The sequence below is a fragment of the Theropithecus gelada genome, chromosome 4, assembly GCF_003255815.1.
Source record: "Theropithecus gelada isolate Dixy chromosome 4, Tgel_1.0, whole genome shotgun sequence".
Taxonomy (NCBI): domain Eukaryota; kingdom Metazoa; phylum Chordata; class Mammalia; order Primates; family Cercopithecidae; genus Theropithecus; species Theropithecus gelada.
Genome location: NC_037671.1, coordinates 119,092,122 through 119,110,959, shown reverse-complemented (window position 1 = coordinate 119,110,959; position 18,838 = coordinate 119,092,122). Strand labels below are relative to the sequence as shown.

Sequence of the window (18,838 nt, the reverse complement as noted above, 5' to 3'; positions counted from 1 at the left end):
GGCCATTTTAATTTTGTATTGCATTTTCTCTTTTAACTGAAATTTTTTACGTCAGTGAAAATAGGGTGACTGTTTTATAAATTTAACCCATTGTTGTTTGCTAAAGGATACTAATTAAGTTAATGAAGCTGAGAAGTGAAAACTTGATGTCCCTTCGAACCCCCATTCCTTCCCAGTCTGCCTAATGCCTCTTTCCTAACACTGGATTTGTCATTTTTTTAGATGTGGAAGTCATGTACTATGACTGGATTTCTCTTTGTTTACATGGCGCCCTTATGGACTAGCAGGGTCTGTGCTTTAAATATCTCCTAACAGTCCAAAATTTAACCTAATATATGCATTCCTGTATTAACAAACAAATGCTTTTTGAAAATTTCACATAGGAAGCACTTTTCTTTTACGCATGCACTACCACTAACATAATAGATATAGTTGAACAACCCCTAACTTTAAGTCACTTTCTAGATTAAGACAATAACTGATTTTGAGGATGGAAAGTGGATTCCAGTAAGTTTATACATTCACTCTTTTTCCAATGTTACAGAAAGATACCTGTGGTTTGCATCTTATGTAAATACCGTAGTTTTAGATTATGCATGATCTTACTCAGTTTTTGTTTTTCACTAAAATATAAATAGAAGAGAGAACTTATATCAAGGAGTGGTTGAGTCAGATATTGTATGATGTAATCAAATACTTAAATTTGATTAGATATAGATTTGGCCTATAAACTAGAAATTAACTTAAAAAGTAACAAACCCAGCCAGGCATGGTGACTCACTCCTGTAATCCCAGCATTTTGGGAGGCCTAAGTGGGTGGATCACTTGAGGTCAGGAGTTCCAGGCCAGCCTGGCCAACATGGTGAAACCCCGTCTCCATTAATAATACAAAAATTAGCTGGCAGTGGTGGCTTGCACCTGGAATCCCAACTACTCAGGAGCTGAGGCGGGAGAATCCCTTCACCCTGAGAGGCGGAGGTTGCAGTGAGCCGAGATCACACCACTGCATTTCAGCCTGGGCAACAGAGTAAGAATTCACCTCAATTTAAAAAAAAAAAAAGAATGAACCCAATAGCTATAATGATGATAAGCTGGAAAGATTTTATATCACATACCCCAACTTAGTCTTCGGCTTCTATTCTCCTTGTCTGCAACACCTTTCTTCTGAGAAGTTACTTTTACTCACTCAGAAAAGCCTAACCCTTTCCTGTGAGCCTAAGAAATAATTATAAGTTACAATTTAAAAGGCTTCCTTAAAGTAAAAATGTTAAGTACAAAAATATATTACATCAAGTAAGTACAAATTTTTTAAAAGTTGGCCAGGCATGGTGGCTCGCGCCTGTAATCCCAGGACTTTGGGAGGCCAAGGCAGGAGTTTGAGACCAGCCTAGGTAACAAAGTGAGACCCCATCTATACAAAAAAATCCTAAATAGCCAGGCACAGTGGTTACATTCCTGTAGTTCCAGCTACTTGGGAGGCTGAGGTGGGAGGATCACTTGAGCCCAGATGATTGAGACCGCAGTGAGCTGTGATCGCACCACTGCACTCAGTCTAGGCAATAGAATGAGACCCTGTCTCAAAAAATTAGAAAATAAAAAGTTGAAAATAAGATTTACTTTCCACTCCTAATATTACTCATTTTTTAATTATCTCAGTATCTAGTTTTAGTAATAAAAGTATTCACTTCTATCTTGAAAATCAGTTGATACTAGTATGAATCAAATGTTCTTCAGAATTTTAAAATTGTCTTTTATTTTTCAGCAAAGATGTCAAGAAAGTTAAGCTTACCTACTGACCTAAAGCCTGATTTAGGTAAGTAAAATAAATATTCAAAATAATTTAACTCCCTATAATGGGAAGACGGGGAAATCAGAAGATTTATAATTACTCTAAGATAGTCATTGGAAAGCAAATTTAAAATGACTAAGATGCTTAAGGTTTAAACATTCTTTGGAATAGTCTTTAGAATGCATCTGTAAATTTAAAAAGACAATTATAATACAAATTCAAGCAAACCAAAAGAATGTATTTTCTTAGCCCTCTCATGCTTTATGTCTAAACAGAACTTAGCATAAGATTGAATTTGTGCAATTTTAATTTGTATTAAAAGTGGTTATGTCCCATTTAACCATCTGAAAACCTACTTTGAACTCTATAAAATTATTTGTATATAATGAAATATTTAATATTTAAAATAGATTAATGTTTTTCTATGTTACAGTGAATCATAGCAAGAGTCATCATTACTAACTTTTTGATATTATATTTCTTCCACAGCACTTTCTGTGCAATTCATTTATTATGAAAGCAGAATGAATATATTCACACATTCGTTTTGTTTTATATCCAACCCACAAACAGCTCCTTGATATCATGTAGGGACAGATGACATTTCAACAAAGATAAAAGTAAGATTTCATGTAATACATATAAAACATGGTATCTTTTTAAACTCATTTTTTATTTAAGAAATTTCTGTTGCCTCTAACTAAATAGGTATGATTGTGTAAGGATGATTTCACCCACCTCTATCTTAGAGATAACTGAGTTTTCTCCGTTGCATTAGCCCACACCCCTCACCACCATTTGTTCTCTGGATTTCTTGACTATGTTTCTTATACATCATACAAACTTAGGTGTTGGTCCATTTAAACGTACTAATTTTAGCATTTCCAAATCATTATCTTACCCCAGTTATGCTGACAGAAAGCCTGTGATTATGAGTGAGTAGGCATACAATATATTCCACTGTCATTTGTAGAAAGTTTCATTCATAGGAAAAACAACTTAGTAGAACCCTGTGATATCACTAGTATAAGGGAACAAGAGTTAATCATAGAATATAGGATAGTAGACATTTTGAGGTCATAGTTTTCTCCACTAAAAAACATATAATTTGAAACCAAATATATCTGAGGCATACAATGTGCATTTTTCCCCTATAGCAGAATCTAGAGTTTTCATCAGATTCTCAGAGGCCCAGGATTTCAATAGCATTAAATATTACTAGTTAAAGTGGCTTTGTGTATTTTAGTTTCTTAAAAATCTGGGTAAACACATGTAAACATACTTTTAAAACTATAAAAATACCATAGCCTTTTTTTTTTTTTTTTTTTGAGACGGAGTCTCGCTCTGTCGCCCAGGCTGGAGTGCAGTGGCTGGATCTCAGCTCACTGCAAGCTCCGCCATCCAGGTTTATGCCATTCTCCTGCCTCAGCCTCCTGAGTAGCTGGGACTACAGACGCCCGCCACCTCGCCTGGCTAGTTTTTTGTATTTTTTAGTAGAGACGGAGTTTCACCGTGTTCGCCAGGATGGTCTCGATCTCCTGACCTCGTGATCCGCCCGTCTCGGCCTCCCAAAGTGCTGGGATTACAGGCTTGAGCCACCGCGCCCGGCCAGCCAATTATTTTTTAAAGCATACTCACATTTACAAATGATGTAAGTAATTTAATCAAAGTGTGTACTCCGTGCTTTTATAGACTATTCAGTTTATGGTTTAGCTAGCATGCCCATGTATGCCATAAGCCAATTATAACTTTGACTAATATATGTCTGTAACATTCCTGTGTCCCTCAAGTCATTTTATTGTTGAACTGTTATTTGGTGGAGATTCTTGCCTGCTAATTATTTTACATTGGTCAGGGAGGCAATGGGGAGTAACTCCAACTATATTGATAGGTTCAAACTGCCAGATGTTGATAAGCACTGAGGCCCGTGAGCTGTTGTGCAGCTCCAGAAGCTTCTGTGAATAGAATTCATTTTTGCTTATGGGGAAGTTGTGCAGCACTGTACTTTCACTATAGCTTGACCATCCTGGATTCTGTAACCCAGAAGTCAGAAACCATGGGTGATTTTGTTACACTTCTGATTGTCACATTTCAAATGTCAGCCATAGGAAGCAAACATCAGAACCATTATATACTTTGATATGAATTAGATTCTTGCCCTAATTTTTACCTGAACAGATTCATCTCTTGGCATTATGTTTTGATTTGGGAATATAAAAGTTTGTTGAATAAGGCTGTCTGTGGGGAGGAGAAAGTGATATATACAAATAGCATGTTGTAAGTTTGCAGACAGTAGCATGAAAACAGTGATTTTATGGCATGATTGTATCAGGTAGAGCTGGATGGAAGCATTCATGACAAATTTTGTCTGAGTTTAGATCAGCTAAAAAGATCACATATTCAAGCACATTTCTGACATCTAAACTAGAATTTTAATTCTCAATAATAACCATAGTGTTCCAGCTGTATGATAGTGGTGATATGGCTGTCTGGAGTTGCCTAAGAGAAAGGTTTAGACTTGGAGATAGACACAAATTCTGACTCTACCATATACTAGCTTGGCCATTCTGGGCCAGTCACTTAACCTCTCTGAGCCTCTATTTAACTATTTGTTAAATTGTGATGATAATACTTTTCAAGGTGGTTACATAGATTCAATAAAATGATAAATGTAAAGTATTAGTGCCTGGCATATGGTCGGCCTTGCTTAGTGGTAGTTATTTTCACTTCTGTTCTTATTACTAGAGCTACTAAAATTAAACTTTTATTCCATTTATTTAGTTTGCCAAACTTGTATAAATGAGCCCACAGAGACCCATAATGTTTAACTTAAAAGGAGTAAGTGGAAGTTGTAATTCATGAATTGCTGAAAATTCTGACTTTTTTCCAAAAGTCTAGGCAGATAATAAAATAAGCAACCTATCTCTGTCAGTTTCAAACTTGACTCTTATTCAGTCGATTTTTCCGTTTTGATCTAGCTTTAGAAGTTGCTTTGGTAATCTTAATTTTTATAGATAAATCATGTAATAAAAATGTAATTTTAGGTTATGAATTTTATATAGTTAAATTAGTCTATTAAATTCGAACATTGCTCATTTGACTTATGAGTTAACATTTAAAGTATAGGTTGTTGTGAATCACCTGTTGTAATTTTAATAGTTATCAGTAAGAGTTTTTCTACAGGTTAATTTACAGTGGAATCTCTATTATCAACTTTTCTCATATCATTGTTTCCTATTACTGTCACTACATCGCAGCTGAAAATGTTCATTTGCCTTGTATATGTATGCTTTACAAGTACCAAATTAAGTGTATTTATCATTGTAAAATTTTAAAAATGTATTTTGCTAAAATAACTTTGGAAACTATAAAGAGTTAATAAATATTTGTAATCAGTATCATATTACAGACTTTCTGTATTGAGGTGTTGATTACGGAAAGTTGTTTTATTTATAGTAAGTAGTTCTTTTCTACCATATCATAATTTGTAAATAATGGGAATGCAATCTCAAGCAAAAGAAAGATATTTTTAGAGACTACAGTTTAAAAAAAGATCCATAGTATTATCATAATTAATAACATTGTTTTCAGAGGCTACCTATAATCATAATTATGTTACATATAGTTATTTTAAGGGGATATTTTTAATCTATGAATCTAAATTTGATTGCAAAAAACTTTTTGTAGGGTGTAACTAGGATTTGGCTATACCTTTTTTATTTAGTAAAGGACAACTTAGAAGACTTTAACATGTTTTATAGTTTTCACATTTTGAAGAGTCCTTTCTTTCACAATAGCATTGAAGCATGTGATTTAAGGAGTTATTAGATGTAAGTAGTAGAAGCTACTGGGAATTTTAATAAATCCTAATGGTATAGCAGAAGCATTGGTTTAGACATTCTTAACTATAAATCTGCCTTCAGCAAGTGTTTATTGAATTCCTTTCACATGCAAGACACTGTGCTAAATTCCACAGGGTATCAAAATGACACAGTCCTTGCTTACAAGATACTTCCAGTCACTTTAGAGTGAGGCATGAGAAAAGTCAAGTAACTACAGAACAAATGTACTCTAAGTGTCATGGGAGAGATACATAGCTATAGGTATTCAAGAGGGAGAGAAACTATATAGGTTGTGGGAATCAGGAGAAACTTTAGGAAGATGACAGTAACTGAGGTGGAAAATAAGCAGAATCTTGATAGGTAGGAGAAAAGGCACCTATCAGAATACCTCAAGCAAAAGCCTAAAAGTAGGTAAGTGCAGGTTATGTTTGGAGAAAATTGAGTGGCTCTATTTATTTCCCACAATGAACTGAAATAGGGTAGCATTGGGAGATAAGGCCAGGAGGGTAGATTAAAGATATTTTGTGAAGAGTCTTAAAAACTTGAGTAAGATTATAAGTATGATTAAATAAAGAGGAACTACTAAGGATTTTTTAGATTGAGGCCACAGAATTATAACTATGCCTTATAAAATTTAGTTGAGTTGTGTTAGTAGTGAGATGCTGTGGGTGAAGAGATCAGTTGGGAATTGTCTTAAGTAAATGGTGATGAGAGCCCGAACTTAGGGTAATGGAAGTAGATTACCAATGGAAAGAAGGAAACAAAAATGTCCAATAAAATACCTTAGGGCTTGGCATCCCATCAGATGTATGGGTCAAATGAAAGGGAGAAACCCAAACTATGGATCATCTTAAGTGTTTCTGCCTATGAGAACAGGAGTATCATTAATATAAATAGTGCCATTCGAAGAATTTACTGGTTTGGGGAAATTTATATGCTTTGGTTTTGCATAGTGAGACATAAATGGAAAAATGTTCAAGAAGTATTTGGAAATGATGTTCCAAGAGAAAAAGGAAAAGGCTAGGGCTTGAGACAAGCTTGGGATTAGCAACAAGGGAAGGTAGCTGAAGACGAGAAAAGTTTTATTAGTATAATTTTTAAAATGTCCCTGTCATTACAGACAGAGCTGGGTAAGGGAATTTGCCTGGTATCAAGTGTGAGCCAGATGGCAGTTACACATTTTGGTGAAAACGCCTTAAGTGAATGTGGATTGCAGTTAAAATGGCATTGAAGAAAAATGGGAAAAAAGCTAAACTTTTATTGATTAAAAAAATAAAAGATCCATCATACAGTAAATTAGAAAGTCGAATCAGAGTACTTCTAAATGCGTTTTTTAAAGGTAGAAAGTGGAAAAGACCCACACTTGTGGCGCTCTACCAGTCATGGATTGTATTACCAAAGGAAGACAAAGTACCATGAGAAAGAAGGTGCCAAGAGCTAAGCAGCTAGGACCCCGAGGATTGCACATTCACATATTCATCGGGAGGCACCCGGTTTGGTTCTGAGGAGTGTGGAGTTGTTTGTTTGTATATTTAAGAAAAAAGAAAAATTTATTAGCATATAAGTAAATTTTGTTTTCAATTATACTTGACCTTCAAACAATGTGGGTTGGGCACCAACTCCTCTGCATATAACTTTTTGAGTCTCCAAAAACTTAACTTCTAAAAGCCTGCTGTTGACTGGAAGCCTTACCAGTAACATAAACAGTAGATTAACATATATTTTGTATGTTAGATGTGTTATATAATGTATTCATATAATAAAGCAGGCTACAGAAAAGAATGTTATTAAGAAAATCATAAGGAAGAGAAAATGTATCTACTATTCCTTAAGTGGAAGTGGGTCATCACAACGGTTGTGTTTCCATAGAGTAGACTGAAGAATAAGAGAAAGAGTGAGGGGTTGATCTTGCTGTCTCAGGGGTAGCAGAGGTAGAGGTAAATCCCTGTATAAGTGGACTTGTGCAGTTCAAACCCATGTTCAAGGATCAACTAAAATGAAGTTAAAATTAAATATGCTGTAGATTTTGTCTTCTTGCAGATTAACTATTTGACCAAATTTATATTAAAAAAACACAAACAACTTATTTTATATATTTTATATCTTGAGCAATCTCACAACATTTTTAACCATTTCAGATGTAAAGGATAACTCCTTTAGCCGATCACGGAGTTCAAGTGTAACAAGCATTGACAAAGAATCCCGAGAGGCGATCTCCGCTCTTCATTTCTGTGAAACATTTACTCGAAAGACGGACTCGTCCCCTTCCCCTTGTCTATGGGTTGGAACAACGCTAGGAACAGTGCTTGTCATTGCACTGAACCTTCCCCCAGGGGGAGAACAAAGACTTCTTCAGCCAGTAATTGTGTCTCCAAGTGGTATGTATTGCTGCTACACTTAGAGTTACATTACAGGTGTGATTTACTATGATAGAAGCCTTTGTTTTTCATTCTTGAATTGATCTAAGAATTATAAAATGTAAAGTAAATCAGTGATGGCCTTATGTTTTTTGTTTTTTTTTTTTTTTGAGACGGAGTCTCGCGCTGTGTCACCCAGGCTGGAGTGCAGTGGCCGGATCTCGGCTCACTGCAAGCTCCGCCTCCCAGGTTCACGCCATTCTCCTGCCTCAGCCTCCGAATAGCTGGGACTACAGGCGCCCGCCACCACGCCCGGCTAGTTTTTTGTATTTTTAGTAGAGACGGGGTTTCACCATGTTAGCCAGGATGGTCTCGATCTCCTGACCTCGTGATCCGCCCGTCTCGGCCTCCCAAAGTGCTGGGATTACAGGCTTGAGCCACCGCGCCCAGCCTGGCCTTATGTTTTAATGAAAGAATACATAGAACAAGATTTCAGAATGTTGTTTGTTTATACAGCCATTCAAGTTTTGCCATTTTTTTAAACTTTAGGATCATGTGTAAAATAATTACTATGGAAAATTGTTTTAAAGGTTACAGTAATGCATTCCTAATACCTCAAGCAAATACCACAATCAAAAGAATACTGTAAATTTAGGAGAAAAACAGAAAAGTACATTTTTAAACATTCTACACATGGTTATTTTTCATCTCCAAGTGTGAAACCTGAGATTATTTTTCTACTTTGAGGTGTTAGGAAAAGGTGACTTGAGAGCAAATTTTAAAAAATAGTACTAGACTTCATATATTGAAAATGAGATTGGATTTTGTCAAATGTTTGTGGAGTCTGTTAGGTCAGGAGATAACTGAGAATTCTGATTTCTGTTACTACTCATTTATGCTCATCCAGATGGAAACAACCATGATTTTGCTAATAAATCTGTCTCTTGTTGGTGCTGACTTTTACAGTTTTTGGAATTTAGAAGTTAAACTGCATTTATGATTATATTTCTGAGCCATCTTTACATTAAATAATCAGTTTGATTTATTCATTTTGCTCTATAAATGCTTGAGTATATACTGCATATCAAGTTGTTAGATTAAAGAAGACAAGTTACATAATGATATTCTTACTAATCTCAGTTCTTATTAGTAAACAAATATGCGTATAGGAATAAAATAAACTGGAAAGTTGAAAATCAAAATGTTAACAGGAGTTATCACTGGTAAGTAGGATTTGGGGTCATTTTTATTTTCACTTTTTTACTGATTTGTAGTTTCTAAATTTTCTACAGCAAACATACACCAATTTGTAATAAGAAGAAAATGTTTCAATAAATGAAAATGAGTGAGCAGGATTATAGATAATTTACTGTTAACTACACAAAAAGTATTTAATATACTTTCCAACTTGCAATAAATCAAATTAGCTATAAAGTGAATTCAAAAATAGCTTTCATATGTAAGAAGGCAACTTAGTTTCTTCTCGATGATGGAATCTTTTAGATTTGTTTTTAATAAGATGCCTATTTAAAAATATACCAGTGACACTGATGTCATCTGTATTGGAGCTGTGAGAAGAGAGAGATGTTTTCAAGCTGATGGATTTCTGTGCTTAAGAGCCTAAAGTGGTCTACTTTGGCTATTATTTTTTCTTTTCTTCAAGAGGAAGAGTCAACAGTTAACCACTACTCTACTGGGAAACATGCTAAAGTCCCATCAACTGTAGGATAAGCATACATTTAACGGTATTTTAGGCGGGTTTAAAAAAAAAAATCCACATATTAGAACAATATATGTGCTATAAACAGTTCCCAAATTAGAATGGATAATTCAGCTGACTTCATCAAAACTTGAGAGACTGAAGGACTCTTTGGGTGGACCAGAATAAAAAATAAGAGATCTTGAAAGAAAAACTAGCTTTAAATATGTTTTGAGATAAATAATAATTGGAACTATAAGATTATAACTGTCTTGTGTTTCGAAGTTTTCTACCAAGCTGTTTAAAATAATTAAATTATCTGCTCGCCAAACTTGGATGTAGAGTAGGGTTACTAGATTTAGCAAATAAAAATTATAGGATGCCCAGTCAAATTTTAATTTATATAACAAATACTTTAATATAAGTGTGTCGCATTTAGAATTGGACAGATATATGACATTTGGGACATACTTATACTAAGAAGTATTCATTGTTTATCTGAAATTCAAATTGAAATATGTGCTCCATTGTATTCTGCATCCTTACTATTGATAAATCGTAAATGCAAAGAGGAAAGGAAGGAATATTTTTTCTTCTAAAAAGTTTTGCGAGAACATTAGGAACTCTTTTGCTTAGAAATAAAAGAAAATAATATATGGAAAAAAATACTGCAAGCTATAAAACCTTATATAAATTTAAAACAAAATATGAAAAATCTTTAAGAACTGAATGCTCACTCAGTTATCTACCCTCCCTTCCATTCTATTAATGTTATCACTTAGTTTACTCAGAAGTGAGCATAAAGCATATTTGTACATTATCAAGGATATAGGGGGAAAGGGTACCATTAATAGAAGCAAGTCAAAAAATGTAGCCCCTACATTAAGATGATAAACTGACCAAAATAATGCCTTAAGTATATCTGACAGTTGTTGTAAATCATTTAAGAGGAATTATTATTTTAGAGGTAATGGTTAGAAATGTGTAGTTTTTTTTTCATTGGTCATCTAGATCAGTACTGTCTATTAGAAAAGCAATGCAAAGCCACATAATTTTAAATGTTCTAGCAGTCACATTAAAAAAATAAAAACCGGGTGAAATTAATTTTAATAACATTTTATTTAGCCCACTGTGTCCCAAATATTATCATTTTAGCCTGTAATTATTAAAAGTGATTGAGGTATTTTACGTTGAACTTTTTGGAGTGCTAAAGTCTTCAGCTGGGGCATGTGCTTGACTCTCACCATGCACTGCAGTTGTTCGCACACTTTGGACAAGGCGCATTCGCAGTGCTCTGCAGCCACATGTGGCCCCACGCTGACTGCTCCAGGTGCTGTCCACTTGCTCTCTTGCTGACTGGTAGTGCACTTGCTGGGTATAAGAGAAAATAGTTCCAAATACTCCAGCATGTCGTTTGTTTATTCATTTAAAGATCAGATACGTGTTTGCCAAATTTATCATATGTAATTAAATTGTGAGTGATCATTAGTGGCATTTATCTATTTGGAGCATGTAAGTTGACATCTTTTTCCAGACTCATAAACATCATGCTTAAAGTCTGAATTCTGTCAATGAGTCAGTGTTCAGTTCAATATGCATTCAGCATACATTTGAGTATCTACTATATATGTCAAAGTTAGAATAAATGTGTTTACTCTGTTGATTAAAATATTTCAGTTATTTACTAGACTTCTGTATTTTAGGTACTATATTGAGGTTAAAAGGTGCAATCTTGAGAATGGCATTTCTGGATACCACAGGCTGCTTAATACCACCTGCATATGAACCCTGGAGAGAACACAATGTTCCTGAAGAAAAAGATGAAAAGGAGAAATTGAAAAAACGGCGGCCTGTCTCAGTATCCCCCTCCTCTTCTCAGGAAATTAGTGAAAACCAGTATGCAGTGATATGTTCTGAAAAGCAAGCAAAAGTAATCTCACTGCCAACCCAGAACTGTGCTTATAAGCAAAATATTACAGAGACCTCATTTGTGCTTCGTGGAGATATTGTAGCATTGAGTAACAGTATCTGCCTTGCTTGTTTCTGTGCCAATGGACATATAATGACTTTTAGGTAAGAGTTAGATATTTTTTTAAATGCAGATATAGCATTTCCTCCCTCAAACTATACTACAGAATTGTTTAAAAGAAGTGCTTTTTTTGTGTATACAGTGTTATACTCTGAGAATTTATTTTTATTTTGTTAATAGTGAACAAGTATATGAGGAGTATAAGCCATTTTTTTATCTCCCACTCAAGTATACAAACTAAATCATAAGAATTATGAAGTATCTGCCATTTTTAACAATGATAGTGTGTTCAAGAGTAAAATCTACCTTATTATTAACAAGTTTTTAATTTTTTTCTCAAGTTTGCCAAGTTTAAGACCTCTATTGGATGTGTATTACTTGCCCCTTACCAATATGCGGATAGCCAGAACGTTCTGCTTTACCAACAATGGACAAGCATTATACCTTGTTTCACCTACAGAAATCCAGAGACTGACTTATAGTCAAGAGACCTGTGAAAATCTTCAGGTAATTAATAAAAATATTACTATAATTTCTTCAGAGGTAAAGTATTCTCTGAGGGCCCGTGTACTGTCTGCTCCTTATTCTCATGGAAGTATACAAGTGAGCCTGCTTGGGAAAATCCAGACTGTTGAATGAGACTTTCAGAGCACATGCTTTGAGACTGCCATGATTAAAAGTGTCTTCTTCAGACATGTGCTATAAGCAGTTTCATCTTACTAATCCATATCTGTCTTTCCAGTGATGGCAGAGAAATATGAGCTGCTGCATACATTTTATACCTACTCTCTACATAGAATAAATATCTATTATACACACACACAGCCCTTTTTAAAGAAGTGTGTTAATGTGAAAATAAATGAGTCTATTTTAGGGCAAATTTTGTAATCTCATCTCCTATACTCTCTATTCACAAGGATATTTACACAGAAGAAAAAATTGTTATTTGGTAGTTTTCCTCTAGTATTTTGGTTGATCTGTTTTTGAGAGACTATATACAAATTCTTTATTTACAGAATTGTGTCGTTTTTAAAGTATTTGAGTGCTGTATGTGCTTCTGTGTATATTCGAAATGATCAATTTAGCTTTACCTTCTAAAGTAAAAGAGCTCTGGAAATATTGAGCTGAAATATTGATTGATATTTAATATTTAGAGGAAAGTACTATCTAGAGGAACTTTATAATGAAAGTTTTTGCAGTTAGCCCTATTTTACACATTTGCAAATTTGAATTTGTGGCTTATTATTTTTAGAACATGGGCTTTAGAGTCAAGAAGGCTGAATTCAAGTCCATCATGCTAACTATACAATTTTGTAATCATAGAAAAGTTACTTAATGACTCTAAGCATCATCTTGAAAATTAGCAGAGAAGTGGTGTCTGTGGGGATATTACAGGGATTAAAGGAGGCAGTGCATGTACTGTGCTTAGCATAGTGCCCCGGTACAGACGGTGCTTAATAATGTCAGGTGTTGTCCTCATTGTGTTATTATTTCAGTAAGCTATACTGTACTGGAAACCTAGTCCTGAGTAATATTGTAAACTTTGAGAGTAAAACAAAATTATATATCTGACATTTTAGATTTAAATTCCCATTTATGTTTGAGTGAAAGTTATTTTTCAAAGATTCCTAAGTTTCTGAAGTAAAATTTTGTTTTCTGTTGGAAGGATAAACCTTAAAATTTTCCTTTTAGCATTTCCTTTCACTAGCAAAATGTTATGTTAAGAAATAATATGGACAATTGAATATTAATTCATTTCCATCTGAAATGTGGTCCTAATTCAAGTACTCAAAAATCTAAACTTCATCACTTTTGTGGGATCAATTTATTCTATCCTTTAGTTGGTGTTTTCTTTAATTATTCTTAAATTATTCTTAAATTAATAGCAGCCATAGTTTACTTATTTATGTTTAAATGAAATAGTCTTTTAGTAGTAAACTGTATTTTAAACTATCTGCTGTGTGCCTTCATGATACAGAGATAAACAAAAAATGGACTATCTTAAAGGGATTTGTGATAAAATGTTTTCTTTGGGCAATATTGACATGTTGTTTACCTCTGTATTTTTAGTAGCCAGAAATAATGCCTTGGTAAAAACCTGTTGAAGACTATGATGAACTTGATAAACACTATACCTTGGTTCCCTGAGTACCCTTTTACATTGTGCATTCCTTTAACTTTAGCCAAAAATAAAGAAGATGGCTACAAACATTTATGGAGTTTCCAGCCAAGATGGAATAATAGGAACCAGATTAACCCTCCTTCCTGAAACAACCTAAAAAAAACCAGACAGAACTCATGAAACAATGGTTTTCAAATTACTGGACATCAGGCAATGAAGGAAAGTAATTTCTGACATAGGAAACAAAGAAGGTGTCCCAGCTTTAATGCTTTAATAGAGTTTTCAGAGCATGGCACAGGGCGAAGGTACTGAGTTAAAACCTGGCAAGTTGAAGACTCAGGAATAAGAGTTTGGGGACACCAGGTAAATTCGAGAGAAAAGAGCTACAAAGAGAAAGAACCCTGGAGATGTGCAGAGTCCCCCTGAGTATACCATACGTGCTATTCAGCACGTACATGTGACTAAGCTTTCAGAGCAGAAAAAGAACCATCTGAAAGGAATAGAGGATTTGTAGAAACCGTTCCAGGAATGTGCTTGTTCCCAACAACCAGACTGGAGAAACCCATAATTTGTGTGGATATTAGTTTCCTGAGGCCACAAACTTGGTGGCTAAAACCAGTAGAAAATTACTTGCTCATACTTGTAGAAGCCAGAAGTCCAAAATCAGTTTTACTGAGGCAAAATCAATGTGCTAGCAGGGTCTTACTCCCTCCAGAGGCTCTAGAAGATAATTTTTTATTGCCCCTCCTTGTTTCTAGGAGCTGCTGGTGTTCCTTGACATTGGGCCACATCACTGGAATCTCTGCCTTTATGGCTGCATTACCTCCTCTTCTGTGTTTCAAATCTTTCTCTCCCTCTGTCTCTTAAAAAGACACTTGTAATTGGATTATAACCCATTCAGTAGTCCAGAATAATTTCCCCAGAGCAAGATACTTAATCACATCTGCATAGACTCCTTTTCCTTGCCAGGTAATATTTGCCGGTCCAGAAATTCGGACCTTATATCCTTGAATGGTCCATTATCAGCCACTACTCCAGACATGCCTAACAAATCGCAAAAGCTACACTCAAAAGGATGAAAATGTTTTCTGTCAGAATGAAATTCAAGAAAACTTAAAGGAAGTAAAAACTATTTAGCACACAATGAGGTAAAAATCGCAACGTCTGGTATCCAGTGAGTTACCAGGCATGCAAAGAGACAGAAAACCATGACCCATCACGAGGAGAACAATCAACAGAAACCAAACCAGAACTGACATGCATACCAGAATTGGCACACAGAAGGAGATTAAAACAGTTATAACTGCGTTCCGTATGTTCAAAAAGTTAGAAACATGAAAGATTCAAAAATAAAATCAACTTCTAAAGATGAGAAACTATAGTATTTGAGGTGAAAAATATGCTAAATGGCATTAACAGCAGATTTCACATTGCAGAAGAAAAGACGTGAACTTGAAAGCCTAACGACAGAAAAATAACAGTGTTTGAACTTGGCAAACTTACAGCACTAAAACACCTATATTAGAAAAGAAGGAAGTCTCAATGCAATGATGTCAACTTTCACTTTAAAAAACTGAGAAAAGCAAATTAAACACAAAGTAAACACAAGAAAACAAAAAATAAACAAGTGGAAAACAAAGAAACAATAGAAAAATATCAATGAAACCAAAAACATCAATGAAACCAAAACCAATAAAATTAATCTCAAGCCATAGGAAGAAAGAAGTTACAAATTATTAATATCAGTAATAAGAGAAGTCTCATTACTATACTGTAGATATGAAATAGATAAAAAGGAAATATTATTAACAAGTTTATGCCAAAAATACTCAAAACCTTAGATGAAATTTCTTGAAAGACAAATTACCAAGCCTCACTGAAGAAAAAATAGATAACCTAAATAGTCCTGTATCTATTAAATAAATTGAAATTGAGGTTAGAAACCTTGGACCAAGAAATTACCAGGCCTAGATGGCTTCAATGATGAGCTCTATCAACATTTCAGGAAGAAATAATATCAGTTCACAAACTTTTTCAAAAACGGAATTAGGATTGCTTCCCAGCTTATTCTATAAAGGAAGCATTAACCTGATACCAAAATTAGACCAAGTCATTATAGGAAAAGAAAACTACATATAAACCAGTATCTCTCACAAATATAAAAGCAAAATTTGTTAAAAAAAAAAAAAAAAAAAAAGTTTTGCAAGTTGAATTTAGCAATATATCAAAGGGATAATACATTATGACCAGGTGAGACCTATCCCGGGAAAGTAGGATTGACCTAACATTTGAAAATCAGTCACTGTGATCCATCTTATTAAAAAGCTTAAAAAAAGAAAAAGAGCAGGTGGCAAAATCTAACAAATATTCCTGATTTTTAAAAATCTCTACACACAAGGAATAGAAGAAAACTTAACATGTAAGAAAAACCCACATCTCAAATAATATTAGTGATGAAATACTAATTCTTTCTTCCTGAAATCAGCAATTACAGAATGTTCACTCTCACCACTTACATTCAGTATTGTAATTAAGGTTTTAACCAGTGCACTCAGGCAAGGAAAAGAAAAGGAAAAGGACTGTCTTTATTCACAATGACATGATCATCAGTATAGGAAATCTAATAAAATCTACCATAAAGGTTACTAGAATTACTCAGTATGTTTAGCAAGGGTGTAGGATATGAGATAAATATATAAAAATAATTTTATTTCTATATGTTAGTAGTGAACATTTGGAAATTGATATTTTAAAAACCATACCATCTATAATAGCAAAACTATGAAATACTTTGGGATAAATCTAACAGAAAATGAAAGATCTCTACACTGAAAAACTATAAAATATTAATAAAAGAAATTTTTAAAGATTTAAAAATTTTTTTAGAAATTTTAGTAGGAATTGACAAGTTTATCCTAAAATTCATACATAAATGCAAGAGAACTAAAATACACCAAACAGCTCTGAAAAAAATGGAAGGCCTAACACAACCTTATTTCAAGAATTATTATAAAGCTGCAGTAATCATTAGAGAATGGTATTTTTGGCATCAAGATGAATGGATCAGAATAGAATATCCAGAAATAAACATATACATGGACAACTGGTTTTTTTAAGGAAAGCACAAGGCAATGCAGTGGAGAAAGAATTGCCCTTTCAACAAGTAATGCTGGAACTATTGGATATTAAAATGCAAAAAAAATAAGCTTTGATCCACTCTTCACACCATAAACCAAAATTTATTGAAAATGTATTATGGACCTACATGGAAACCCCAAAATTACAAGACTTCTAGAAAGAGATGTAAGAAAACATCTCTTACCTTATTTTAGGAAAAGATTTCTTAGCTATGACACCAAAAGCACCATCCATAAAAGAACAAATTGATAACTTCAACAAAACTTAAACTTTCTGCTCTTCAAAAGACGCTTTTGAAAATGAAAAGATAGCTTATAGATGGGAAGAAAATCTGGGCAAAACATATATCTAATAAAGGACTTGTCTTTAAAATATGTGAATGACCCTTAAAACTCAGAAGAAGGATGAGAAACAACTCAATAAAAACATAGCCAGAATATTCAAAAAGAAAGCTCACCATGAAAAGATGCTCAACATTATTTATCATTAGAGAACTGCACATTAAAACCACAGTGAGATACCATTAAACACCTATGAGAGTGGTTGAAATTAAAAAGAATACCATGCCAAGTTTTGGCAAGGATATAGACGATCTAGAACTCCATACAATGCTGATGGGAACGTAAAAAAGTATAACCACTTTGGAAAACAGTTTAGGAGTTTTTTTTTTTTAAAGTTAACATTCATGAGCCAAGGGCCCAGCCATTTTATTCATAGTTTTTTTTATTATTATTAAAAGGAAATGTATATTCATAACCGCTTTATTTGTAATAGCCAAAAACTGGAAACCACCCAAATGTCCTCAACAGATGAATGGAAAAACAAATTGCATTTTATCATACAGTAGAATTCTAGTCAACAATACAAAGGAGTGAACGATACAATCAGCAGCGTCAATGAATCTCAGAATAATTATGCTTAATGAAAGGAGCCAAGAAAAAGAGTACATGTTGTTCTATTTATATAAAAACTCAAGAAAATACAAATAATAGTGATAGAAAGCAGATCAGCAGTAACTTGGATATGGGGGGTAAAGAAGGAATTAGAGAAGGTCTTACAAAGGAGCAGAAGAAAACCTGGGAGTGATGGATATATTCACAGTGTTGATTGTGGTGGTGGTTTCATGCATATATGCATATGTCAAAACTCACCAAATTGTACATGTCCAATATCTGCCAGTTTTTGTATGTCAATTATACTTCAGGAAAGCTGTTTAAAAGATTATGGATTCAGGACTTTTAATTGTCTTTGACGGGCAGTTAGTCAATGGTATGTTTATAGATTGAAATACTTAAATTTCTTTTTACAGCATTATTTTTAACTATACCATAGTGAAAAACACAAAGATAATTTACAATAAACTATGTTTTTCAAATGGACTATTTATATTCATTTGTGAACCCTAACCAAAATTTGCTGTAATCATAGAGTTGGAACATACCAATTAATTCAGTTTAAAGCAACTAAGTAAGTAACTTTACTTTGGTAAGCACCTCCGGATTATAATTTATTAACAAAACCCCAAGCAATCACTGTAAACAACTGATGTCAGTTGAACTGCTTAGCTTCTCATATATATTGTGTAGGTTCATTATGAAGTTTATTGCTGTGTGCTTATCCTGGAGATATTTATTTTTTCAGACTCAATACTCTTACAATATAAAGTTTTCTTAAAATGATTAAAATCAGTGATTATTTGATGCACTATACGGGACTTTGTAGTGGCATTCAATGTGTGGATAACGAAAGCCCATACATTGACCCATTCATGAAATTAGTCCTAAATAATGCCATTCTAACCTTGTTAGCTCACATGCAAAACAAATGATATGCAAGAGTCTAAAATCGGACAAGTATATTTA

At 33.9% G+C, this 18,838-nt stretch overlaps 1 protein-coding gene across 3 annotated transcripts in view; it reads left to right on the top strand.

The window, feature by feature from the left end:
• STXBP5 (syntaxin binding protein 5) overlaps positions 1-18,838 on the top strand; it is a 194,690-nt gene that overhangs the window by 155,830 nt on the left and 20,022 nt on the right. For 2 of the 3 annotated variants that reach the window (XM_025382961.1, XM_025382960.1), the window contains 4 exons: positions 1,763-1,813; positions 7,770-8,009; positions 11,391-11,760; positions 12,058-12,223. In XM_025382961.1, the coding sequence (XP_025238746.1) occupies positions 1,763-1,813; positions 7,770-8,009; positions 11,391-11,760; positions 12,058-12,223 (827 nt within the window). The remainder of the gene's footprint in view (positions 1-1,762; positions 1,814-7,769; positions 8,010-11,390; positions 11,761-12,057; positions 12,224-18,838) is intronic. The other variant, XM_025382962.1, reaches the window with a different exon arrangement.